Below are 27,441 nucleotides of genomic sequence, written 5' to 3' on the forward strand. Positions count from 1 at the left end.
CTGTGAGATTAATGCCAGGTGTGATGTCCATTTTAGTCATTTGTAGAAAAATCACCTACCCTCTCCTGGTCCTGTATAATTGGTATTGTTGAGTTAGGTATTATATTTGGCAAGAGAAGGATTAATTCTATCCTATTAATTTTAAATGCATTTTATATCCCTAACAACATAACATAGCTTTCATGGTAACACGTAGGGCTAGGTTTTTAAGGTGTTTAAGCACCTAACTCCCATGGGTCTTAGCCTTATTATAGCCTCTTCAATATGCTTAGAGACAATGAATAATAAATATATTATAAAACAATATTATGTATCTATATTTCAATATATATTGGTCCATATGGAAAGGATCTTGCATTCTGGAATATAGCAAGTACATACCACATTTTCTGCACAATCTCTCAAATTAACAGCAGGTTACAGAAACCCCTTGAAGTCAACAGTTATACTGGGGATCCATTTTTCCTTTGACCTTTACATACAATAGTTTGCTGTTCTTTACAATTGCGTTAAGAAAACCTTCACTCTGATCTGTCCATTGGCGCCATCTTAGCACAAGAGCAGAAATATGTCACCATTTTATACAGAAGGTGCCAAATGCTGAATATCTTCCTCTGGCTGACAGTTCCCGTGAAGGTGGATTAAATATGTATATACGGCCCCCATCACCATAGCATCTGGACACTTCACAGTCATTAATATATTTATCCCCACAGACACCTCAGGAGGTAGGGATGTGCTATTGTACCCATTCTGCAGAGGGGGAATGGAGAGTCAAAGTGACCTATTCCAGGTCATTGAGGGAGCTTGTGGCAGAATAAGAAATTGAACCAGAGTTTCCTGAGTCACAGGCTAGTAGCCTAAGCACTGGGCCATCCTGATGTGGATAACATGGGGTGGTAATAAGGGGATAAGGATCAGATCAGATTTGCTGTGTGCAGTCCATTTCAAACACCGGGTGCCGGCCGGCGATTTTTCTGTGTTGTGTCCTTTCCCCGGCCAAAGAAAACCATTTCTTCCCATCGCAGTGGAAATACCCTGACTTTAGCCATCGGCCTACATCCCCTGCAGTGAGGAAGTAGAATAATTAATTCAGACAGCATAGCATTTCTAGTGATAAACATCAAAGCATTCACAGCTGGAGAGTCTCTAGCTCAGCCAAACTGTCTACTCCCTGCTAAAAACCCTCCATAAAATGGTTTGTTGGTATATGTTATATCAACAAAGATCCTGGGAAAGCCAGCAAGGTTAGAGTGAAGGAGACAAAACTAAAATGATACAAGGCCCCAGGGGCATAGCTTACCCAGAGGGAATGAGATAAGAGTGTTTAGCCTAAAATAAAGCAATGTTAACAATGAGATTTATTAAGCTGTGGAATTGCCTCCCAGGGGAAGTCCTGTTGCTTGGAATAATTGGAGTGAACAGAGCACTCAAGGAAGCAGGGGCTAGACCTGTGCTGTCTGGAAGTGGATGAAGTGACCTGATTTTTTAAAACGAGCCTTGCTGGTGGTGCTGTCATTTTTTGCATGCATCATCAGGCGCGGGCACGAATTAGAGCAGCTGCCTGCAAATCAAAAGGCAGCTGGGCATCCACCTGCCATTTTCTAAGGGCACAGTCTGTTGGCATCGGTGGATTTAATAATGAGGCGCGCATGGGCTCCTCCATCTCTGATTCTGACAGCTGCAAAAGTGGCCGCTACGTACTCCGTTTTTGGGCGTACAACTGGACACAGCCCCTTGGAGCTGTGGTGGCTAAGACCTGGGGCCCTGTAGCAGCCTCACACTGGGCACTCGGTGTCAGTGGCTGCTTTTGAAAATTTGTGTCTATGGACCAGATCCTCAGCTGGTGTGAACTGAACTTTTGCTTGAGAGGTAACTGCAAAGTTGTACAGCTCTCTCCTGCAGCAGGCAATTTCCTGCTGTCTAGCCTAGCTTTTGCTTTGCTGTGTTTGGTCCCATCTCACCTGGTTACAACCAAAGCCCCTGCTTGCATCCCAGGGCTCCGCTGTCCCAGCATTCACCCCATTGCTCCAGAGTCACGGCTGTCATTTAAAAAGAAGAGTGTTTCTAACCCTTCGGGTCGTGAGGATAATACCAGCGATGGGAACCAAGCGTCACCAGTGCAGAAATTCCTGCCTGAGGGTACGTCTACACTGCAAAAAGAGACCTGAGGCAGCTGACTCAGGCTCACAGGGCTCAACACTACAGGGTCAATTGATTTGGAATTGTGCTTTAGGGCTAAAAATAGGTGTGTGGACATTCCTGCTCGGGCTGGAATCCGGGCTCTGAAACCCAGAGAGGAGGGAGCGTCTCAAAGCCTGGGATGCAGCCTGAGGGGGAATGTCTACACTGCTATTTTTAGCCCCCTAGCATGAGCCCAACTCAGTTGACCCAAGCTCTGAGACTTGCGGCTGCTGTGGGTTTTTTGCAGTGTGACGTACTCACTACAGTTACTGCAGAGATGGACATTATGATCTGGTATCTTTTTTGTTCTTTTAGTCAGTCTGCTTTTGCCAGTCAGTTTCCTTGCTTGGCAGTATCTCAGTGGGATTCTCTATGGCTGATGATTGATCCCCCGCTGCTCTGTCACCTGAGGCTACTGGCAACAGCTTAAATCAGCTTATAATCAGAACTAAACCCCAAAAGACTGGATGGCTCTGGAGAAAAGAAACGGCACGTGAAGGCTTTACCTGAGTGTGCCGAGAGCCTGAAAAAATAGGTGTGAACTGCCCCATCCTCTTCAGCCAGGCCTTGGGGGATTCTGGAGTTCAGCATTTCCGCTGTGCAGTCGGCCATTTTGTTGCAGCCACGCGCCCGGCATTTTGTTTTCTGGCTCCCTGACCAGCTGGGACCTGCCAGCAGCTGCCTGTTGCTTGGCAGCTCTTCCAACAAGGGGGAGTTAACTTGGTGACAGGACGGGATCCATGGAGCCAAGCAGTAGGGGGTCAGGGATCCAGAGTCCAGGAGTAGCCAGGGAGAGGGGTAGCCAGAAGTGTAGATCTGTCTGTGTGGGGGCTGGGAATGGGAACCGCGGGTGTCCATGGTGATCGACTACATTAATATTGCTGCAGGGCACAGAGGTTGTGGCCACAAGTTCTGGTCCATTGTGTGATGGGCAAATGTGACACTGCTTATACCCCCATGGATCCACCTCCAAAATGCCTCTCCTCCTGGAAACCCGTCAGCAGACAGAGCCGGGTGTTTGCGCCTGATGCTGGGTAGGAGTCGGAAGAGGGAGTGGATAACCTAGGCAGTCTCTGACTGGCATGGGCCACTGGGATAACCTCAGCCGGGCTTGGGCAGCTGGTTAGTTCCACTGCCCAGCTGACCTCACCGTTCTAAGGTTTGCTTTTATATCTGTAGCTGCAATGTCTCCTTTCTCAGTGGCAGGCCGTAACTCTGTCTCAGCACAGCTGACTTCTGGAAGCAATCTCTCCCACTCCCTCATCTCCCATCCATGGGATCCCTTGTCCATCCTTCCAGACTCTTATCACGTCATCACCCCGTATCTAACACATGACAGTGTCCCTCAACAGGGGGCCCAGGCTACACAAGACTGTCACCCAAGGGCGCTTTAAATGAGGGGTGCCTGGCTGCCCAGTTCACTCTTGAGCTCTGGCTGCAGTGGCACGAGGAGTCTGTGCCACTTGCTGACATGTTTGTGTCACTGGGTTATTGTAGCCACTCTCCCTGATGAGTGACTAACTGGGTTAGCGCTTGTGATTCCCCGAGGAGGAGGACTTAACTGAACACGCTGGAGAGTCTCACTTCATTTCCCAGCAGCGGCTCCAGTGTGGTTCCAGAGCATGTCTGCAGCCTGGTGCACAGATTGCCTTGTGTGGATACAATCCAGGCAGCCCACACGCTGGGTTATTGGAGCCCTTCCATGTGGCTTTGACTGCGTGGATCAGAGCTGCAGCTGGTGTAAACCAAAAAATGATGATTCACACCAGCTGAGGATCAGGCCCCCAAATACCTTGGGAGTTAGGTTGATGGGAATTAGGAACCTAAATATCTGTTTTATTTGTCCTCCCCCTGCCAAACACACTCTGAACATGAAGGGCAATTCAGTCACAACGAACTAGGCGCCGATTCTGCAAACACTTAGGCACCTGCTTAACTTTAAGCTTGTGAGTTGTCCCATGGTTAATGTGAAGCCCATCCCTAGGTGTTTGTGGGATCAGGGCCTGTGGCGTGTCAATTATTTGGTCACTTTGATTACATAGGGCAGCAGAGCCAAGAAAATGCAAGGAACCCCACCAAACCTAGTCTATATAGTGATGGTCCAAGAATAGCTATCTGCATGCCAGGGAGTAGCTTACCACCAGATGCCTAGGTTCTCAGCCTGTGAGACACCCTCCGGAAGTGGGTCATGACCCATCCTAACTGGGTTGTGGCTAGAACTGGGTGGAAAATTCTGATGTTGATTTTGACAAAAGATGGGTAAATGTTTCCATTTTCCTACCAGCACTGTCCCTGCTTGGAAAATTGCAACATTTCAATGAAAAACGGAAGAAAGTCATCCATGGATTCCCCCTTCTCCAACATCTCTAGTGGAGTTTAAGTGAAAGGAATTGACAACCTAGTGAATACATGCGAGGTCAGATCCTCAGCTGGTTTTCACCAACTTCAACAGAGTTATGCAGTTCAACACCACAGCAGAGGATCTGACCCAATGTGCCTCATCAACATGAATAAATTAAGGCCAGAAATTAGAAGGTTTCTAAATATCAGAGGGGTGTTGTTCTGGAACAGCCTCCCAATAGCAGTTGTGGAGGCAAACCTCTTAATTTATTTTGAGAGAGAGCTGGCCTAATGTATGAGTGTGATTGTATGACAGGGTTGCCTGTGCTGGTGGGGGGCTGGGCTCCAGAGCTTTGGGTCTCACTTCGGTTTACATCTTCTGCTCCTAAAACTCATGCTTCAGGGTTTCAGCCAGCCACCTGCAGGGGTCAGGAAGGGATCCCACCGCAGTGTGTTCAGGGAGGTTTTGTATCTCCTTCCTCTGAGGCATCAAGGATGGTCATGGCTGGAGGTGGGACAGTGGGTTCAGAGGGCTATGAGGTGTGGCACCTACCATTCTCTCTCTCAGGTGCTTGGCTGGCTGGTGCTTGTTCATGTGCTCAGGCTCTGACTGATCACCACCTGTGGGGATGGGAAGGAGTCTTCCTCCAGGTCAGATTGGCAGTGACCGTGGGGATTTCAATTTCCTCTGCAGCATGTGGGTGGGGTCACTTGCCAGGATTTTCTGGGTGTATCTCACTTAATCATTTCCCTGCCACTGCAGGGGCCTTGGGCACTGGGGCACCTCGGTCCTTCCTATTCTCTGCCTGTGGCACATAACAGTCTAGTCTCCTGTGGGCTGTAAGACTTTGGTCCAGTTCCGATTGCTGGGTTTAATGTGCAGGTGGTAAGGGGTGATGGTGGCCTGTGATCTGCAGGAGGCCAGACCAGATACCCTGGTGGTCCCTTCTGGCCTTAAACTCTATGGTTCTAGTGAGTGTTGTCAATTCTCATGATTTGATTGCCAGTCTTGCAAAAGTAGTTATTTTTCTTCAACTCCAAGCTCCTGGAGTCATGTTATTTTGGGAGAATCTCAGCTTTCATTGCAAAGTAAGTTGCTAACGCTCACAGTTGAGGAGAAAAGCTTGAAAATGCGACCAAAAAGTTCATAAATGAAGAAAGCAAATCTAAAGAACCTAAAATGGATTTTTTTTTAAAAAAAAATCTCATGATTTTTAAGCCAATTTCATTATATGGGGCATGGTGGTTATTTTTTGAAGACTTGGATTGGCCATGCTGCACTATGGTTTGGTTAAAATCTAAGTCACAGTCGCTTTTGAAACACAGTTGGTGATGGGATGAATTTTCAGCTGTTTGGTGGGTCACAGACCCGCCCCCCCCCCCCCCCCCCCAAAATTAGTTGAGAGTTGCTGGTCTGGCATATAGAACAGGGACTGGATATCCAGAGTTCTTGATTCTGAGCTCTGCCACTAATTCTCTATGAGTCCTGGAGCAAGTCATTTAATCTCTGAACCTCTGTGTGCCCACCAACAAGAGTCAACTTCTATAGACCCTCCTGTCCCTACTCCCTCCCACCCTAAGCAAGACCCCTAGTTGCCCCTGACTTGGGAAGCCGGTGGTTCTTTGCCACCTGGGGTTCCTGCACACTAGATAAATCTCCTAGCTTCTCCTTTAGGGCAAGTTCTGGCTTATTTGCCTTGTCTGAAGAGCTCAGAGAAAAGGCCAGGGATCTGGCTCACAGCATTTCAAACTGCTTGAGATGATCGTGCCATCATAAGCCAAAAATCATGAGGAGGAGTGGAGAGTTTATTTTACCTCTGTATTTAGCACTGGTGTGACCACCGCTGGAATGCTGTGCCAAGTTCACATATCTGCAATTCAAGAAGGATGTTGATAAATTGGAGAGGGTTCAGAGAAGAGCTATGAGAATGATTTAAGGATTAGAAAAAATGCCTTATAGTGATACATTCAAGGAGCTCAATCTATTTATCTTAACAAAGAGAAGGTTAACAGGTGACTTGATCACAGTCTATAACGAACAAATATTTAATAACGGGCTCTTCAGTCTAGCAGAGAATGGTAGAACATGGTCCAATGGCTGGAAGTTGAAGCTAGGCAATCTGAGATTGGAACTAAGGTGTAAATTTTTAACAGTGAGAGAAATTAACCACTGGAACAATTTACCAAGGGTCGTGGTGGATTCTCCAGCACTGACAATTCTTTAGTCAAGGTTGGTTGTTTTGCTAAAAACTCAGCTCTAGGAATGATTTTGGGGAAGTTCTATGGCCTGTGTTATACAGGAGGTCAGACTAGGCCATCATAGTGGTCCCTTCGGGCCTTGGAGTCTACGAATCTATGAAATTTTCCCATGGAAAACTTTGATTTTTGTCAAAAATGAAAAAAATGGGTTTCAGCCAAAAATTTTCAGTTTTCTGATGAAAAAATATAAAAAAAAAAAAATAAAAAAGGAAAGCAGAGATTTTACACACACTCACAAATTAATCAGTCAGAAACCCAGTTTTCCGTTGGAAAAACATTTTGGTGGAAATTTTTCAATCGTAAACAATAATAATAATTAATAATCATGATAATAATACAAAAATCTTAAAGCAATACAACAGCCTTAAGTGAAAAGGGTTATAAAAGTGCGGATAATGATGATAATGATCTATTATCTCCATGGTGCATATGCCGTAAACACATCCTCCCTGCGAATGTTCCTCTGTGTGTGTATATTTCACTGGCTTTTCTCTGGCACTCATCATATCCAAGCACATCATGAACATTCCGGAATTAAGGTCCCTTTTTTTCCATTCCCTGGACCTTGGTTTAGTCCACATCCCGCCTCCCACTTCTGATCATGGGTCAAAGCCAAGCTGTGGTTTTTCTAAGCCTGGCCCTGCTCCAACTCCTCTAGATTCCTCTCAAAAAGGAGCCTCTGTCTGCACCTAGCTGATCTGACACACAGAGCTCGAGGGGCCGTTATGCAGAGATGCAGGTGCAGAGAGACTAAGGCTTTGGAGAAATGAGGTGATATGGGGGAGGGCAGGGAAGTCAGCAGGAAATAGGATCCACTCTGGGCCATGCTGCTAAGCTACAGAAAACAGTTATTGTCTCAAAGACTTACTCATGCTGAGTAGCACTTTTCTGCAGGTCCATGTAAGCCCAGTGGGCCAGATCCCCAGCTGATGTAAGGCTGTGTCACTCCATGGGAGTCAGTGGGCCAGATCCCCAGCAGGTGTAAATTCCCCTTCAGTCCTCGGACTCTGCTGAGCCCACTGGGATGCTATTCAGCGGAAGGAAAAGCAGAATGGTCTGAAGAGGCTGAATGAAAGCCCAGGCTTGGGAGTCAGGAGCTCGCTTGCTGTTAGGCCTTGGGCAAAATACCTGAGATGATCCAATGCTTGCTGGAGTCACTGGAAAGGCTCCCACTGACTGTAGTGAGCTTTGGAACAGGCCTTTAACCTCTCCAGGCTTGTCTTCACAGCACAATCAAAGTTCCCCTGAGCCAATGGCTCATTGGGCTGATGCAGTTAAATCATGTTAATTTCACGCACAAAGGAGTGATCATGTCCAATTGCCTTTGGCTGCCTTAACCCAATGGGCCAGCTCCCCATTCTGCAGCTCAGTGAACTGGAGGTGGCGTTTCAGTGTGAGATCAAGCGAGACTCGAACCCACGTCCTTCAGGGTTGTAATCAAGAACCTTAACCACTCAGTCATGGCTCCTCTTAATTATTAATTAGTTAATTAATTGGTGAGTTTATGTTCTTGTGCCTGGCCTCCTGCCTGTGGATAATGACACTCGACCTAGCGTGTGGGAGGACTTTATCCATTTGCGTTCTTAAAGATCTTTGGGCGACAAAAGTCCTAGCAAGGGAAAGTCTTGTTATGAGTGGGAATAACAAGGAGGGAAAGAAAATGAAAGACACAGTACCCCCAGAATAAGCTAAGTGGAGCTGAAAAGAGAGATCAGTCATTCCCAGCAATGAGAATTCAGGAAATTCTTGTGTGTGAAATGAAGTCTGACTCGCAAATCATCAGGCCTGGCATGCGGAGGAAAATGAGGCCAGGAATAGTTGTGCGCTCTATTTCCAAATTCTGCCCAAAGGGAGACAGATAGGCGAAGTCAATGCGAGGTCTCAGTTCCTCATCAGCAGAATCAGAACAATTTCCCGAGTCACTGCTGTCTTTGTCCTCCTTTCCCTGCAAGGCAAAGCGGCAAAGCTCTGGGAGAGCCCTGACTTTGTTTTAATCCTCAAAGGCGTATTCGTGCTCACGCTACCTTGCCGAGTGTGCACGCAACCCCCTGTTGAATGCAGTGTGTTTCCGTGGCTGCAGGAGCAGATTCTGTTCCATGCTGCAGAGTCAATTCAGAGAGGTCAGGAATCTCAAAGATTCAGAGATGATCATTTCCACCTGGGTGGCTCAGGCTGCATTTGTGCAGGAACGATTCTTGTTCTATACAGGGCTGTTGACTGCATGCGGTTCATGCCTTTCTGCCAGGAAACTCACTACGTGATGCCAGGAAGGTGTGTAATACATTGTTGTTAGTATTTGTGTTCTGTATCCCCATTGTGCTTGGTGCTGCACAAACCCATAGTGAGAGACACTTCCTGCCCAGAAGAACTGACAGACTAGATGGAGAAAGGAAGGTTCTTATCCCTGTATTCCATCCTTTCTTCTCGATTAACAGTGTTTCATAGAATGGTTTTCAGTGTCCTGAGTGCTGGTTTCCCAGAGCCTTTATCATTAGTATGGTGGGGGAAGGAAGTGCTTTCAGCTAAGAGATGATGCAGTGGAGAGTTACAGGAAAGCTGGAAGCAGATGCAAAGGAGAAGGCTCTCACTCTGAGATTGTGGGAGAGAAAGTGAGGCATCCGAACAGAGAGAACAAGCAGGGAAATGGAGCTACACAATGTGGATACAATTTAGAAATAAGAAATATAACTTTGGCCCCAATCTTTAAACAAACAGGGTGCCGGAGCATTGGGATGGGAGAAAGGGGTCGAGGAACAGAATTAAAATGCTAGAAATCAGGGGGAAGTCCTTCACAGGAGATTGAGGGTCATAGCAATAGATGTCAAACAGGAAGGCATGGATTGGATTTCCAGTCAATGCAAAGATGGGTTATTTCCCATAAACCCCAGAGCTCACCCACTACTTCATCTCCCTGGTCTCTGCCAGGTACTTTTGCATCCTTTAAAGTCTAACCCCAGTTTGTCAGAAGCATTGTCTGCATCAGAACAGCATCTGCTGTGCTGCTTGCTAGGATGAAATGATCTGAGGAATGGATCTCCATTCTCATGCTCCAGGGCATACACTGGTGACCCAACAGGGGTCAGGAGCACAACTGGGTGAAATTATTCATTGGCAACTTTTTATGGCATACAACGAAAATTCAGTAACTCCAAAACCTTTCATGAGTTCATGTTATTTTCACCAAATTGTTTTCAGTCAGGAAAAAAATATACTTTAAAAATTCAGAGAAAATTGAAATGTGTCAATTTTTTGGTTCAAAATGACTTTTTCTTCCAACTTTCCTTTAATTTTATGTTTTAAAAAAAACATCAAAACCATTTTAAATGATCCAGACATTTCATTCTACCCCAAACTGGCAATGTGTAAATCAAGATTGGATGTTTAAAAAAAAAAATAATAAAAGCTCTAGGAATGATTTTGGGGCAGTTCTCTGGCCTGTGTTACACAGGAGGTCAGACTAGATAATCATAGTGGTCTCCTCTGGCCTTGGAATCTATGAAAAATAGTTCTGTGTGAAACATTTTGATTTGCAGATTTTTTTTATTTTTGGTTCAAACTGAATCAAATCCCTTCCCGCCCCCACCCCCACTCCCCCACTCCAGGGACCAATTATTCAGAATTTCCAGCAAATAAAAAAATCCATTATTTGCCCAGATCTGGTTAGGAAGGCCCCTCCCTCCATGCCATAATTATTATTTTGATTATTATTTGTGTTACCCTAGCACACAGGGGCCCTTATCATAGACCAGGTGCCCATTGTGGTAGGTACAGTACGAACAGGAGCCGGTGAACACTGTTAGAGGCAGGGCAGCAAAAACAGATACAAGGAGACGCTCTGCAGATCAGGAAATAGTCTGAAAAGGAAAGACTCTACCAGCTTGTCTGTCACTGCGTCATCGTAAAATGGGCTGTTATGATGATGAGATGTTGACAGTTGCTGTTATTCCTCACGTCGCTCTCTTGCTGTGCAAGGCCCTTTGCAGACATGGCATGATCCCGTCTCCAGAAAGCTTACAACTGAAATGGAAAAAATTCAAATGGTTGGAGTGGATGGGGAAATGAAGGGATGGGATACCAAAGCAGAGGGTTGGGTCCTGATGCCCCTACTCCCACTGGGTCACTCTTGGTTCTACATGTTGTCAGTGGGCCATCCAAGGTATGGCTCAGTGGGAATAAAGGGTACCACAGCCTGGTCCAAGTGGTGGGGGTTGGCAGGAGGCTTGTTAGAGTTGATATAGGGAGGAATCCCATTGTCCATTCACATGAACAGGCTTCTTTATGGTGAGATCCCACCGGGAGCCTAGTCGAAGGGTGATGAGAGGAGTGAGGTGAGTGGGGGATGGGGCCAAAGGGAGAGGACTGGGAAGGGGGATTTGAAGGAGAGCCCGGCTGCTGGTTGCATTGGAGAGGAGGAGGCCGTCCCAGCTGGAGGGAGCTAAAGGGGGAAAAGGATGCCAGGCCAAGTCCTCAGCTGGTATGAATCATCATTGCTCTAGTGAAGTCAATGGCACTACGTTGATTTACACCAGCAGAACTCAGTGTGGTGCTGTCGAAATGCAAGGGCAGGGGTGTAGATGTGCAGGCTGTGTCAGCACAGGGCTCGCTGTAGCATTGATCAGGGAAGCCACATCGACAGACATTGCCTGGGTGAGTCTTTTCCGGGAACTGGTTGCCATGTCACTTCCCCTGTACCCCAGCCTGTGCCATTCAACTACCATGACTTTCCCAGCAGCTCAGAGCCCAGTTGGGCTTTGCTGTTTTTTTCACCAGCTCCCTATAACACATGCACAGAGGTGAGCCCTAACCAAGCAAACTCCTGTTACCAGGGCTGGCTTTATTAGGGTGACCAGACAGCAAGTGTGAAAAATCAGGACAGGGAGTGGGGGGTAATAGGAGCCTATATTAGAAAAAGACCCAAAAATCGGGCTGTCCCTATATGATCGGGACATCTGGTCACCCTAGGCTTCATTAGCTTCAGAGCGCTCTGCTCTGGTGGAGCTTGGGAACTTGGCTGTAGTTCTATGGAGTTTAGGAGCTCTTCAGGTGATCTGATCCCCTTGACCATCTGACGGCTTCAGATGTCCTCCAAGACCTTCAGCTAAGTGGGGCTCATCAGACTGATGGGTTCCCCCACAATATTATTGGATCTTGATGCATTTTGGTTGTGTGAGACCTTCCCACAGAACAAGAAAGAAATGACCAGCCACTGAAAACATACATTAACATAGCTAAGACCGTGCTAGACTGATGGAAGAATTCTTCCATCATAGAATAGAATCATAGAATATCAGGGTTGGAAGGGACCTCAGGAGGTCATCTAATCCAATCCCCTGCTCAAAGCAGGACCAATCCCCAATTTTTGCCCCAGATCCCTAAATGGCCCCCTCAAGGATTGAACTCACAATGCTGGGTTTAGCAGGCCAATACACAAACCACTGAGCTATCCCTCCTCCCATTGACTCAGCTACCACCTCTCCAGTAGGTGGATTAACTACAGCGACAGGAGAACCCCTCCCATCGGCATAGTGAGTGTTTACGCTAAAGCATTATGGTGGTGTATACCCTCCGACTGGCTCCACATTTGCAGCAATCTACTCTATCGCACTTGATTCTGTCTGTCCAGGCATTTATACCTCACTCATTGCTCTAGCATGGCTCATGGCCCAGAGATCCCTCAGCAATTTTCATGGCTAGGAATCTTACATTGGCCAGAGGTCCCCGAGATCTCTCAGCTAGACTGTCTGTTCTCCTAAGATCGCCAGCCTCACTGAGTAACCTGGATAACAAACCACTGAACCACCAGGTTCAGATCAGCTTCCAGAGTCTGTGGATGCTTCTCCAGAATGGAGCCATTCAGCACAGGCCTAGACATTTGCTCAGGGTGGTTTCCTCTTCTGGATCTACGTAGTCATCCCGGTGACAGAGATCTCATCCCGTTCTAACAGTTTCCATGTTTGTTCCAGTCCAGGCAAATACAACGTCCCCTGCCATCCCCTGGAACATCACACATGGTGGACATGGGAACACGTCTGCAGAGCCAGGTGAGGACACAGCGGGGAGGCTGGGGGAAGCCCCCTGGTGCTCAGTGTGACCCTCTCCATATGGAAAGGACAGGACTTGGGGCAGCAGACACCAAGGGGGGGGTCCTTACTCAAGGTGATGGACACAAAGACTGTGTAGCCTCCTGGATCTCTAGCACCGAGGCTGGGTCTGCCAAGGGAGGGATTGCTGACTCCATCATAGTGAGGAGATGGAGCAAAGGCTGTGATGGGTGAGCTGCTCCAGCAGCACTGGGAGATGGGGGTACCCAGAGGGGTGCCCAGGTTAGGACGTGCAGTAGCACAGTGATCCCCGATACTAAGGGAGAGTGGAGAGATGGGGGTGCTCAGGTTATGCATGACAGCTGCCCAGCACTCCTTGTGCCTTGGTGGGACTCCTCACTGCTGAGACCAGCTAGCCTGTAGCTATAGCTCAGAGCTGTTTTTTTGAGGTCACCATGGGGTGCTCACGCGCTCATCTGTGACATTTGGGTTGAAGAGGAAGGAAGCAGCGTGGGCGGCAGCATGTGGTGCACCTATCCCACCTGTAAAGAATTCAGCATCGCTCGCAAAGGGCGCGGGCTTAGTCACGCGTCTGAGCCCAGCCAATGCCCTTTGCTCCCACTAGCCGGAGCTGGGGATTTCTGCACCAGCTTCCACAGCGCTGCCCCCACCAGGCCCTTATGGGCTCCCCCCCCCCATGCTGCCCCATGCTCAGGCTTTATGCCCCCCTGAGCCCTGCCCCATGCCTTTATGGGCAGCCACCCCTCTGCCCCACCCCTTATGGGCAGCCACCCCGCTACGCAGGATCCCATATGGCTCTGACCCATCTCATGGATTATCTCTGAAATAATGTGTGCTGCCCTGCAGGCCTCTCAGGAGAGGGATCCGTCCGTTTAGTGAATGGCAGCAGCCGCTGCAGTGGTGCCGTGGAGGTCCATCATCATGGGCGGTGGATGCCAGTCTGCCAGAAAATGTGGGACAAGGAGGCCTCCCACGTGGTCTGCAGACAGCTGCACTGTGGGGAGGCAAAGGATACAGCTGCTAGACCCATCCCCAGCCCTGTGTGCCCGCCCAGGTCAACACCCACAAAGAAAGCCAACCTGTCCTCTCAGAGCCTCTGCCCTTCCCTGCACATCCACTGCGTGGGTCTGGAGAGCACATGGAAGCAGTGCAATGTGTCAGAGCTGTGCTGTAGTGAGAAGCTGGCCAGCGTCACCTGTACAGGTAAGAAACGGATCCATCCCATGTCTTGTAGAGCCCGGGTTAGCCATCAGCAGCTTCCAATGGGAAACCATCCATGCACGCTGGCTGCTCTCCTCTTGCTGCTGCTTCTCTATCCCCATCATCCATCCATACTTCATGGTGAGGCCAGTCCAGCTCTGCCCCTGCCCATTGGCCAAAGCCCAGCCCTCCCAGCTGCCTGTTTCTGGCCCATGAGGCAGTCTTGCCCCTCCACACCTTGCAGGTTAGAAAATTGAGAGGGCCACCAGGTCATTCCGCCTGTGAACTCCATCGCAGCATCCCAGGTGAGTGCCCCTGCATGCTACGCTCCTGATAAATAATTAAATGACTGATGGAGCTGAGACCAGATCCATCCACCCATCCACTGAAACCAGCTCCATGGATCCATCCATCCAACTATCCATGCATTGATACCAGCTCCATCCATCCATCCATCCCCATACATAACCCATCATCCATCCATTGAGACTAGATCCATCCATCTCCATACATAACCTACCATCCATTGAGAGCAGATCCATCCCCCATACATACCTCTTCATCCATCCTTTCTCTCCCTCCCTGTGCCTATCTCTCTCTCTGCCATTCCCAGAGCCCCTCTCTGAGCCGTGCTCACTCCCCCTTTGCCCTCTCTGCCAGGTTCCCATTCTGTGCGCCTGGTTGGCGGGGGCAGTTGCTGTGAGGGCCGCGTGGAGGTTGAGGCGGACGGTGTCTGGGGCACAGTGTGCGACGACGCCTGGGACCTGGATGACGCTGGGGTGGTATGTCAGCAGCTGAGGTGCGGCTGGGCCGTCCAGGCTCCAGTGGCCTCCTTCTTCCGTAAAGGGACAGGCCCCATCCACCTGGATGAGGTGAGCTGTGCTGGGAACGAATCCTACTTGTGGGACTGTCCAGCTGAGAGGAGCCATGACTGCGGCCATAAGGAAGATGCCGGTGTGGTGTGCTCAGGTCTGTTCCTCTATCCAGAAGAGTGCACTTGTCCTTCTGTCTGGTGGAACACCCCCCACCTGTCTGTCTGGTGGAACATTACTGTCCATCTCTGTCCAGTGGAGGATTCCTGGCTGTCTGATGGAGAGCATCTGTCTGTCCACTTGTCCATCTGAAGGAGTGCTCCTGTCTGTCTATCCATCCATTGGAGAGCTCCTGTCCGTCTGTCAGAGTACTCCTGTGTGTCTGTCCATCCAGTGGAGAGCTCCTCTCTGTCTGTCCACTAGAGCACTCCTGCATGTCCATCTGTCTGATGGATTGTTCCTGTCTCTGTCTGTCTTTCTGGGATGGGCAGTGAAATTAGACTCTGGCAGCTTGGGGAAGGGGTAAATCCCTCCTGCCTCCAGCTGGCTGCAGGTGCAGAGGGGTCTAAACTTCCATCGTGGGCAGCTCCTTAATGTCTGTGTTGCATCAGAGTGGGGACCCCTAGGCTGACCTGTTGCCCCCCTCATTTCCGCACAGAGCACCAGGAGTGGCGCCTGTTGGGGGGCAGGGACGCCTGCGCTGGCCGCGTAGAAGCTTATTACCGGGGCGTGTGGAACATGGTGTGCGACGGGACCTGGTACAAGGAGGAGATGGACGTGCTGTGCCAGTGGCTGGGTTGTGGCCCCGCTGTCCAGAAGCTGAGCTTCAACCACACGCAGGAGGGCAGGATGAACTACCTGTGCTCAGGGACTGAGGCCTCGCTGTCCTGGTGCCAATGGCACCACAACAACTTGAACCTGTGCCACCAGTCCCAGGCTGCCGGCCTGATCTGCAATGGTAACGCTGCCTCCTCACATACGCAACCCCCACCCAGACAGACCCGAGCAGGGATCGAACCTGCAACTCTCAGGAGAAAGAACACGCGTTGCTAAGGCTTGAGCTAGGGACAAGGCAGCAACATCGCATTGTAATCTTTGAGACCAAGAGGGAGACATGGCCATACATATGCCAGCGGCGCCAGGGACCGGGGGGAGAAGAAGGCAAACATGAGGGATGATAGAGGGGATGGATGGGGAGGTGGGATGGGGCAAAAGAGGCGGATGTGGGGGGTGATCCAGGGGACATGGGCAGGGTGGCAGGAGAGGGGAGGGAAGGATGCGGATGGGGGGGGCAATCCAGGGGATGGGGGGGGCAGTGAGAGAGGGGAGGGTCTCCACCTCCGAATGGGTCTGTCCCTCCAGCCCCGCTGACTGTTCTTCTCCCTCTGTCTGTGGTGCCCCCAGGCTCGCTGGGCTTGCTGAACACATCTGCCGTGCCCCCCCTGGAGATGATGACTCCAGACACCGGGAGAAGTGAGTGTCTGGGGGGCAGACCCTCCCTGCCCTCCTGCAGTGCCTCTCTCCAGATCCCAGATGAGCCCTCCTCCACTGGAGCGGGAGGGGAAATTTGCCAGCCCTGCTGTAGGGCAAACCTCTCCGGGGTGACTGCACCGTGGGCAACTCTCCTCTGGCGGCACCCATTCCCCAGAGTGGGCAGCCAAAGAGGCCCCCCTCCCCTCAGAAGGATCCCCCGAGAGCCGGGGACTTGGCTTTGAGTTCCTCCTGCGTACCTGCTGTCAGCGCGCCAGGAGTTCTGCCCGTACCCAGTGCCCCCACCCCTGGCAGAGCCCTACACTGCGTGCACTCCCAGGCTTCCCCCTGCTACGGCACAGCCCAGAGAGCACCAGGGAGTCGGCCCTGCCACCCCTCCTGCGACCTCCCCCATGCCAAGTTTGGGGGGCCAGGAAGAGGCTCAAGGGTCAGCCCACAGCCTGTCCCAGAGAGCTCCTGAGCTGGGGTCCTGCACGGTGCTGGGAACTCCCCTGACATCAGCAGGGATGGGGCCCTGTGCCAGGCCCTAGTGGCAGTTCCCCTGTGTAGTGTGCCTCTCTGACTTGCTGTCTGTTTGTCTGTCCATCTGTCTGTCCCCTCCCTCTCTCCCCCCACCCCATTGCCAGGCACAGCTGAGCCACTATGCTGGGAAGCCAAGGCCCTCTCGAACTGGACTCTCCTCCTCCTCTGTGTCATCCTGAGCCTTCTCTTCTTGGTCACCGTGCTGGCCTTCACTGCCGCCCTTCTGAGGATGAGGAGAAAACACGGTAGCTTTGCTGCCTGGGGCTTTGCCAGAGTGAGATTGGGCACTTGCAGGGCCAGGCAGAGCCATGGCCCGCCATGAAGAGGCGTCAGACAGGCCCTTCTGCACGGGGGAGTGACATCACGGGGGCTGCACCAGGCCAAAGCACTGGTCCAGGGTGAGGCCATTGGCAGCACCCAGCCATGGGGTGACATGGAACGGGGCCAGATCCCCTGCTGGTGTCAATCGGCCTTAGCTCCATTGGAGTCCATGGGCCCGATCCCAGTGGAGCTGCTCTGATCTACACCAGGATCTGGCCCTGGTTACCCGCTCAGGGGCTCAGGATTGCTTCGCCGTGGCTGCTGTCCTGTCCCCGAACGTCCAGGCAGCGCACAGGGTGTCACTCATGCTCAGCAGAGCAGTTCCCCAGAACAATGGCAGCCTGCAGCATGAAAGGGGGAGCCAGCCCAGCACCAGAGCATAGGGCTAGACAGGACCTGTGGGGCATGCTGGACTAGTGCGGACCCCCTCCCAGCATGGGGGTGGGGGGAGCCCTGGCCTGGCTGTGCCAGGCCCTGTACGGCTTCACAGAGCAACCCATCTCCTTTCTCGCCCTCTCTGTTTGCAGCCCACACCGTATCCTCTTCCTCATTAGCTGCCCCGGTCCTGGTGAATCATAGCGCACAGGGCACGGAGATGCCTGCAGGGGGTGCCAATGACTACAGGAAAGTGACCCCCAAAGCAGAAGGTAGCAGCTGTTGCTTGGCCTGCCCCCACTGCCCCTTCCCCACACCCCACGTCTCTGACCAACCAACCTGCTCCTCCCCCATAGCCTCCCACACTCTACCCCCTCACACCCAAGCTCTTTGCCTCCACCTCACCTTCCCTTCCCCCATACCCTACCTCTCTGTCCCCACCCCACCTTCCCCTCTCCTTGCAGCCCCTCCCATAAACTCTGCCCCTCCCCCTCCTCTTCTCTGCCTGCCTCCCCTTCCCCTCCCACACTCTCTGCTCCTCCCCCCAACACCCCTCCCTGCCTGCCCCACATCCTGACTCTTCCCCACAACCTGCCTTTCAACCTGTCTCTGCCCCTCCCCTTCACCACACCTCTCCCTGCTCCCTGCCTCTCAGCCCTTCCTGGTAGGGTCGTCAACTTTCTAATTGCACAAAACCCGAACACCCTAGCCCCGCCCCTTCCCCGAGACCCCACCCCCCCTCACTACATTCCCCCTGCCTCTGTGGCTCAATCTCCCCCACCCTCACTCACTTTCACTGGGCTCGGGCAAGGGGTTGAGGTGCAGGAGGGGGTGAGGGCTCTAAATGGGGGTGTGGGCTCTGGGGTGGGGCCAGAAATGAGGGATTCAGGGTGCGGGAAGGGGCTCTGGGCTGGGGCAGAGAGTTGGAGTGTGGAAGGGCTGAGGGCTCAGGGCTGGGGGTGCTGGTTCTGAGGTGGGGCAGGGGATGAGGGGTTTGGGGTGCAGGCTGGAGGTCCAGGCTGGGGGTGGGGCCGAGGGATTCAGACTGTGGGAGGGGACTGCAGGCTGAGGCGGGGGTTGTGGTGCAGGAGGGGGTGAGGGCTCTGGGGTGGGTCTGGGGATGAGGGGTTCAGTGTGTGGGAGAGGGAGGGGGCTCTGCGTGGGGGCAGAGGGTTGGGGTGCAGGGGGGGTGAAGGCTCTGGGCTGGGGGTGCGGGCTTAGGGGTGCAGAAGGGGGCTCTGAGTTTGGGAGGGGCTCAGGGTTGGGGCACAGGCTTACCTCGGGCGGCTCCTGATCAACGGCACAGTGGGGCTCCAGCAGGCTCGTCCCTACCTGTCCTGGGGCACTGCGCTGAGCCCCGGGAGCAGCCTCTGGGCAGGGCAGGAGGCACTGCCCCACACTTGGCAAGGCATGGTCCAGGCAGGTCCCCAAGTAACCGCTCCCTTCATGCCCCTCTAGCAGAGCCGCTGGCTGTGCCCGCTCCTGGCTCCGAGGACTCCGATTCCGACTATGAACACTATGATTTCAGCAGCAAGCCGCCCGTGGCGCTCTCCACCTTCTACAGTGAGCAACCCCCGACCTGCACCATGCAGGCTCTTCGCAGCCTGGGGCTTCTGCCTCCCCATGGAGCCCTGCCTTCCCTCACACTGCCCTGTGCCAGACTGGGCTGCCCCCACACACACAGCTCTGCCAGTGCCTCCCCATCCTGACCCACAGCCACTGCTGCTCCAGCCCTGGGCTCCCCACCCCACAGCTCCCCCAATGCCCCCCATCCCTACCCACAGCCACTGCTATCCTAGCCCTGGGATCCCCACCCCACAGCTCTGCCAGTGACCCCCATCCCGACCTGCAGCCACTGCTATCCTAGCTCTTGGATCTCCACCCCACAGCTCCTGCCAATGCCCCCCACCCCCTGACCTGCAGCCACTGCTATCCTAGCCCTGGAATCCCCACCCCACAGCTCCCTCAATGCCCCCCCATTCCAACCTACAGCCACTGCTATCCTAGCCCCGGGATCCCCACCCCACGGCTCTGCCAGTGACCCCCATCCCGACCTGAAGCCACTGCTATCCTAGCCCTGGGATCCCCACCCCACAGCTCTGCCAATGCCCCCCACCCCCCGACCTGCAGCCATTGTATGGGGTTGGCTGGGGTCAAGGGGAGCTGGGGGCAGGTCAGGTCAGGCAGTACTGTTAGTGGTGATCTCCCAGCTCACCCCGCTAGGATGCTGGGCCAGGCGAGGTTTGCTGGAACCCTTTGCCTCTGGTTGCAGATTCGCTTCGGCACCGAGCAGCGGACGAGACCCTCCCTGTGAGCGGCTTCCCCCCGGCACCTGGCCAGGAGGTGCTGAATGAGGGCCCGGAGCCCTGGGGCCAGCCAGAGCAAAGACCCTGCGAGGGTAAGAGCTGGTGCTGCTGACTGGATGGGTGATAAGGATGAGAAGCACAGTAAGTGAGCTGTAGCTCACGAAAGCTCATGCTCAAATAAATTGGTTAGTCTCTAAGGTGCCACAAGTCCTCCTTTTCTTTTTGCGAGTACCAGGAAAGGGGCCCCAAAGCCCCAGCTGGGGTGGGCAGGGGCAATGCTAGAGCTGGGTCATCAGCTCCCCTGGTGTTCGCCTCTCTGTCTGGCTTATGCCAGTGCATGGGGTGGAATGGAGTTTTGGCTGATGGGCCATTGCTGGGGCAGAGCAAGGGTGGGCCATTTCCCAGCTCTCCCCACACCCCGGGTACTGGGGCTAGGTGGGCAGGGCAGTGTTGCAAACCGTCCATCTAGCTCCAGGGGGCTCTCTGTAGCCCCCTGGGTGGAGCAGGCTCGGGCACTGCCGGCATTGGCCAGTGGGAAGGCTGATGGAGAGGCCACTTCTCTTGCAGAGCTCCCCGCTGAGTCCAGCTCATCCTCTGAGGACAACTACTACAATAACGGCACCACCAGGCAGCAACAGTGGGGCAACCCAGCCCCTCCTCCCACCGGCAGCCTCTTAATGCCAGTGCCTCCTGCTCAGGGCAACAGTGGCTCCCAGCTCTCCTTCCAAGGTTAGCAAGATGGGCCAGCACCTGCTGGCTCTGACGGCCGGTGGGACCACCTCTGAGCGTTGGCCCTTGAGGAGCAACATCCCAGCACATCCTCTCCTGCCCCAGGAGAGGAAAGGGGAAGGGAGGGAAGTCTGGGCTGGGCCTGAGATCCAAGACTGGAAAATCCAACCCCTTCTGTTTGTAGAAGGGAAAATCATCCCAGGAGCAATGATTCTGCCCCAACCTGCCCAGCAGTGCCTCCGTGTGTGCTGGGCCCTGGCCATCCCTCACAATCTCCAGGAGAAAGGCCTCCACAGAGCCTCCAGACTCTTCTCTGTGCATCGGTGGGAAGGGAAAGGTCACCCATGGGCCATTAAGTCTCTGACAATGCCCTGACCTGCGGTGCGGGGAATCTCTTTTCTGGGGACATCAGGGCTGATGACCTGGTCTGGATTGAGACAGCTGATGGGAAACAACCTCTGTCCCCCTCCTGCTGGATTTCCAGCAGGATAGTCACTCCTGCTGGATTCTCTGCTGGATAGTCACTCCCACTACCCTGCCAGGAGCCTGGAAATGCTCCTCACCCTCTGCACCAGAAGGGTGAGCATGTCCGGGGTTGTCTCCAGCAGGGCCTTCCGGAGCCGACAGCTCCAGCACCTCATCCGGAGAATGGTATGAAAACTTCCACAGCACAGCGCACCAGGGAGCCCAGCCAGGGAACACATCTGGTGAGGAGAGGAGAGGATGGAGGGAGCATGGGGAGGGAATTGCAGACCTACTGAGTGGGGAGCAGGCAGGGGCCCTGTGTTCCCAACAGCGCTGAGCCTAATTCCGGGGGCTCATGTGAGATAACATGATTCAGATCAGGTTACAGTCCACTCACAAAGACAGAAAAAGAGAATGCAAAAGGGGAATAGGAAAGGGAACGGATAGAGATCAACAGCAGGGAGGGGGTGGAGAAAGAGAGAGAGTGAGTAACCAAGGGAGGGACAGACGGATGACTGTGGAGATGAAGGGAGGTATGAGAGGTGGTTGTGTGGATGGAGGGAGGCAGGGAGGAAAGGTGGCTTTGGGGAGGGAGGGAGGAGAGGTGAGCATGGGGATGAATGGAGGGAGGCAGGGATGAGAGGTGGCTGTGGGGATGGAGGGAGGGAGGCAGGGATGAGAGGTGGCTGTAGGGATGGAGGGAGGCAAGGAGGAGAGGTGGCTGTGGGGACGGAGGGAGGCAAGGAGGAGAGGTGGCTGTGGGGACGGAGGGAGGGAGGCAGGGATGAGAGGTGGCTGTGGGGATGGATGGAGGCAGGGAGGAGAGGTGGCTGTGGGGACGGAGGGAGGGAGGCAGGGAGGAGAGGTGGCTGTGGGGACGGAGGGAGGGAGGCAGGGAGGAGAGGTGGCTGTGGGGACGGAGGGAGGGAGGTAGGGAGGAGAGGTGGTTGTGGGGACGGAGGGAGGGAGGCAGGGAGGAGAGGTGGCTGTGGGGACGGAGGGAGGGAGGCAGGGAGGAGAGGTGGCTGTGGGGACGGAGGGAGGGAGGCAGGGAGGAGAGGTGGCTGTGGGGACGGAGGGAGGGAGGCAGGGAGGAGAGGTGGCTGTGGGGACGGAGGGAGGGAGGCAGGGAGGAGAGGTGGCTGTGGGGACGGAGGGAGGGAGGCAGGGAGGAGAGGTGGCTGTGGGGACGGAGGGAGGGAGGCAGGGAGGAGAGGTGGTTGTGGGGATGGAGGGAGGGAGGCAGGGAGGAGAGGTGGCTGTGGGGACGGAGGGAGGGAGGCAGGGAGGAGAGGTGGCTGTGGGGACGGAGGGAGGGAGGCAGGGAGTTGATGGGATCCGTTGTTTCAGGCTGGCCAGCTGTCTCCCAGCCATTGGGGAGCTGTGAGCCTGGGAGCGACAACTCAGAGGGCAGCGATTACGATGATGTCCAAGGCCTGGCGTACTAGAGCAGGGATGTCACTGCAAGTCTGTGCCTCCAGACCTCCCTCCTGCCTTCAACACAGAGGACAGCAAATCAGTGGGTGATAATTGAACCTCACATCCCTGCACTGAGTGTGTTTGATTAGCACAAGTTCAGCCATGGGGGGAAGGTTTCTGTGCAGGTCCCAGAACCAGCCCTGAATGGACCAGCATTTTCCAGTGCAGCCCCCATGGGTTCGGAAGGAGCTGCACTCCTCTACCCACTGGCAGCTCTGACCCTGAGAAATCCACGGAGACCTTCCCAAGAACATCCTCTTCCCAGCCCACGTTCTCTGCTGACGCCCAGCTAGCCCTGACCACTCAGGCCCATAAGTGAACCCCTGGTGTCTGGGGGGTGTCCGGGACTCCATCCTCAATGCTCAGGACATAGGCCAAGCTCTCCAGGATGGCTGCCAGGGCCGTGGGCTCTATTCCCCGCCGGGAAAGGTGCTTGGACACACGGTGATGGGCGCAGCACAGAGACCTAGCTGGAGCCCTAGGGGTGATAAGCTGGAGGTCGGAAGTCCTAGGGGAGCAGCCAGACTGCTTGGCTCCCTTTGGGACAGTGACTTAGGGGGCTGGGTTCAATCCTCTGTATGTAGATTCCCTGCAGCAATAACCAGTCCCCAGTGATTAGCCCGTAGACAGGAACTGGGGTGCACAGATTCAATGCACAGGGGGTAGCTCCCCCAGGCCTCTGGCTTCATCCCCACTGGGCAGAAGCAGCTAGGAGGGGATGTTCCATACCTGGGTTCCAGCAATGGCTCTCTCTTGTTGGGGGGGACTGCCTATGAAATCCAAGCCCTTGGCTTTGAGGGGAAGGTCAGCCTGTGGTTGAGGCAGTGCCTGACACTCATAGAATCATAGAATATAAGGGTTGGAAGGGACCCCAGAAGGTCATCTAGTCCAACCCCCTGCTCGAAGCAGGACCAAATCCCAGTTAAATCATCCCAGCCAGGGCTTTGTCAAGCCTGACCTTAAAAACCTCTAAGGAAGGAGATTCTACTACCTCACTCAGGAAGGCTGGTTTGTGTCCCCGGCCTTGCTGCTACCTCGCTGTTGGGAGTGCGGCCAAGTCACCTCCCCCATCCCCCAGTTTCCCTGTTGGAGATGGGGATAATGCAAGTCTGCATTAATGGAACGGTGTTGAGATCCTGAGACAGAAGGTGCTGTCAATGGGCAAAATATCCTCTGAAGAACTGTGGGTGATGAATGAGGCCATGGAGGATGGTTCTTCCCTCTCCCCCAAGCGAGGGGCTGCGGGCAGTGCCAGGGGATTCACAGCTGCTGCCCATGCTGTACCCGCCTCCAAAGCTGTCACTGGAGAGAAGAGACTGGCTCCAACCTTCTATGGAGGGCTAAGGCTTTTAGGGATTTTTTTTCCTTGGAAAGTGTAGATGAAAATAGAAAAAAAAATATTTCATCGACATTTTTCCCTGAGATCTTCCTGGGTTTTCATTGAACAGAATCTTTATCTTTCCCCCACGAAACCCCAAAACCTTTCAACAGAACCGGCCTCTGCTGGGGGAAAGCCCTTTTTGCACCAAAAGAACTGTGTTGACAGGAGACTTCTGAGCAGCTGTAAGAGTGAGAATGAGACGCTCTGGGCTGCTTTCACTGGGGAACCCCGAGCACCCGGAACTGTAAAGTTTCCCTGCAGTCACTCACTGATCCTCCCCACAGCCCTGCCAGGTGGCTGAGGATTCCGATCTCCATTCTACATGGAGGGGAAAGTGAGGCACGGCTCGATGAAATGACTTGATCAAGGCCACCTACCGAGTCAGTTGCAGCTCCTAGCCCTATGCTTGTTCATCCACCCCCCGGGACACTCCTCTGTGGTTTGCTCCGGGGGCATTTTATTTAGCTAACAATTCCCTGCAACATGGACCTGGGACCCTGAATTGAAACCTTCCCCTCCAGTCTTGGAGCAGGGGTGGGGGTGGGGGAAGAGGAGAGCTGCATGGAAGGATGGCAATAATGAATGTATCTTCCAGGATCTGGGAGCACAAGCACTGTGTAAATAGTGGAGCAGCATGTGGCTGCCGCATACGGCTGCTCCCTCACTCTCCCATGTGGCAGCACCATTGCAAGGCGTGTTGTGAGATTAAAAGGCTTTAACTAGAGGGGCTGGAAGGAGAATCTCTTTATTTAAACTTTTAAGAATGGTGGCTTTGGGGCAGAGTAAAATTCCAGGCCAGATCCAAGCTGGTGTAAACCGGTGTCTCCCCATTGGAATCAATGGGGCCAGATCCCCACATGGATAGTGCTAGTTGCCACCAGCAGAGGATCTGGCCTTTAGTGTGTTTGTGAGAGAGAGAAGCCTAATTTGTAGCCAGGCTGCCTGTGAGCCTGTGATATCCCAGGAGCCTCACCGAGCACCAGGCCCTGGAGCTCCTCCCAGATTCGCTCTGGGTCAAACCCCGGGCCTGTGTCACCTTTGCGTTGGGCTGTCAGATCATTACACTAGGGATCGGGGTCGCAAAATGTAACCCTCATTCCTGAGCTGCGCAGTGGCTCAGGAGGGCTGGGCCCGGGTAAGCTCTGCCTCAGGGAAGATGCTCTTGTTTGCCATCCAATTACTCCAGGCTAACCCACTTCCCATTGGGAACAGGGCTTGATCCGTAAAAATAGCTTTTAGGCAGTAACAGAAAGGAAGGACTGTTACCCTGAAAGAGACCCTGAAAGAGGCTCCTCAGCTCACCCAAGCACCAATTCCTTTAACACCCCCTGCCTGACAGCGAATCCAGCAGTGACTGATACCAACAAGAATTCTGAAGTGCATCCGTTAATACTGAGCTTAGAATAAACACCAGAGCCCACAGCTTCTCTCTGCTAATGGAGGCCAGGGCAGTCCCACTAGTGTCGCCAACTCTCAGGACTTCAGCCTCAGTCTCACAATATGTGGGGTTTTCCTTCAAGCACCTGATCTCATGTGATTTTGGGGAGTGTCTCAGCTTTTCTTTACAAATAAAAGTAAGTCTCTGGCCCTCATGGGTGTAGGGAAAACCTTAGAGGAATCCCAAAGGCTCAGAAAGCAGAAGGCCAAGAAAAAGAAGCCAACATTTCATAGATTTTCTTTTCAGATCTCATGATTTTTAAGCCAATGCTGTGATTATTTTTGGAGCCTGCCTTATGATGTGCTGAACTCTTGGGGTTGGCCATGCTATCTCTGCCAGAGGGAGATCTCAGCCTATCAAAGTTAAGGATTAAATAGTCCTGCTCATCATTATACACGTTGTAGAGATATCCACTGGGGAACGGCTGCCAGCTCTTGCCAGCTAAACGGGGCGCAGGCTGTGTTAATAGCACCATGGGAGGCTGGTGATGCAATAGGGGGGTTCTTCACTTGCGGTTAGCTCCAGACAAGGCCGAGCTGCAATTACCTGAGCTGGCATTTGTCCACCTCTGAGTAAGAGCCTTGTTAATTTCTCCCCAGTGGTTTGAGCTACAGCAGTTGAACTCCTCCTGAGTGCCCAAATGCTCAAGTCCTTTCCTAAGTTCTCTGATTTGATCTACTGCTTTAGCATCCTCAGGGAAGAATGATCCCTTCACAGGCAATATCCAGACTACCGGATGTGCAGCTTTGGAGATCTGCTAGAACTGGGAAAGTTTGCAAGCAAGATACAAACCCAGTTTGCAGAGCTCACTCCTGTCTTCCTTCCTCTCAGTGTTGAGTCTCTGCAAAATAAATGGTTTCAGAGTAGCAGCCGTGTTAGTCTGTATTCGCAAAAAGAAAAGGAGGACTTGTGGCACCTTAGAGACTAACAAATGAATGCATCCGATGAAGTGAGCTGTAGCTCACAAAAGCTTATGCTCAGATAAATTTGTTAGTCTCTAAGGTGCCACAAGTCCTCCTTTTCTTTTTGCAAAATAAATGTAAGAAGACACATCACCATTGTTTACATGTTAGTTTGAATGTTCGGAGGAAAGCTCAGATGTGGATTGTCTTCTCCCAAAGTCCATTGTCAGTTGTCATTGTCAGTTAAGTGTTTCTTGATTGGGCACTTACTGAGAATAGTCCTTTCTCAAGAAGCTAACCAAATGCTTCTCTGAGGCTACTTAGAATCAAACAAATACATAGCCAATATTCATAACTTCAAATTCAAAAATGATACAGACAGCATAATCATAACGAGCAAACTACAACTTTTCCATAGACACCCCACTTGGCCTCCTCTCTACTGAACCGGTGCAACCACAGGACCCTGGTTGCAACAATGATCTATACGGTCACAGTTTATGTCAATAATGTCACGCTGCCACATGAGGTGTAGATCTCGACAATACATCATCACTTCTCAACAGAACTACATGTCAAGTCACCTATCAGAAAAAGCCCAGGCTCCAGGGGAGTGCGCACGTGGGGCCAGACTGACAGGGCCATCCCTACCCATACGCAAATTATGCAGCTGCATAGGGCACCAGGAAATTTGGCACCAAATTTCTTGGTGCCCTGCGCAGCTGCGTGCTCCTCCAGCCCCAGCCCTGCCTCTTCCCACCCCTGCTCCACCCCAGCCCTGCTCCCACTCCACCCCTTCCCCAAAGCCCCCATCCTGCTCCGCCCCCACCCCACCCCTTCCCGCCCCTGCTCCGACCCCACTCCCCTGAGGACTGCAGCAGGGCCGAGCCTTCACTCACCGGCGGCGCGGCCGGGGCCGGGTCGCTGCACTTCCCACCACCAGTGAGTGCTGGGGGGGGTGGTGCCCCCCTACCCCCCCAAGCCAGCCCCGCCCCTCCGCAGACGCCTGTCCCCCCCCATGGGGGGGCTTTGTAGGGCCCCAGAATAGCTTGGGACGGCCCTACAGACTGATATCGTACAGTACGTATCTCGCTTGTAGGACTTACGCTGAATGTCAGCCGAAGGGGCTATCCACCAGTTGAGTATGTTCAGCTGATGTGTGGGCAGGATCTTGA

General features: G+C 53.0%; 1 protein-coding gene and 1 long non-coding RNA gene across 3 annotated transcripts in view; one reads left to right on the forward strand and one right to left on the reverse strand.

Annotated features, from left to right (window-relative positions):
* Window positions 1–24,650, forward strand: part of CD6 (CD6 molecule) — a 28,494-nt gene extending 3,844 nt beyond the window's left edge. The window contains 12 exon segments of the mRNA XM_048855351.2: window positions 12,747–12,824; window positions 13,692–14,048; window positions 14,706–15,014; window positions 15,516–15,815; window positions 16,262–16,330; window positions 16,975–17,115; window positions 17,719–17,838; window positions 19,025–19,129; window positions 19,839–19,964; window positions 20,440–20,601; window positions 21,207–21,308; window positions 22,417–24,650. Coding sequence (XP_048711308.2) covers window positions 12,747–12,824; window positions 13,692–14,048; window positions 14,706–15,014; window positions 15,516–15,815; window positions 16,262–16,330; window positions 16,975–17,115; window positions 17,719–17,838; window positions 19,025–19,129; window positions 19,839–19,964; window positions 20,440–20,601; window positions 21,207–21,308; window positions 22,417–22,514 — 1,967 coding nt within the window. The 3' untranslated portion in view covers window positions 22,515–24,650.
* LOC142072468 (uncharacterized) lies at window positions 380–27,441 on the reverse strand. 2 transcript variants are annotated; one of them, XR_012668832.1, is made up of 3 exons: window positions 27,373–27,441; window positions 10,658–10,800; window positions 380–1,065 (listed from the first exon to the last, which is right to left on the reverse strand). It is a non-coding gene; the product is annotated as an uncharacterized LOC142072468 (long non-coding RNA). The 2 variants fall into 2 exon arrangements; XR_012668831.1 differs by lacking the exon at window positions 380–1,065 and adding an exon at window positions 6,339–6,395.

The sequence above is a fragment of the Caretta caretta genome, chromosome 6 (assembly GCF_965140235.1).
Source record: "Caretta caretta isolate rCarCar2 chromosome 6, rCarCar1.hap1, whole genome shotgun sequence".
NCBI lineage: Eukaryota > Metazoa > Chordata > Testudines > Cheloniidae > Caretta > Caretta caretta.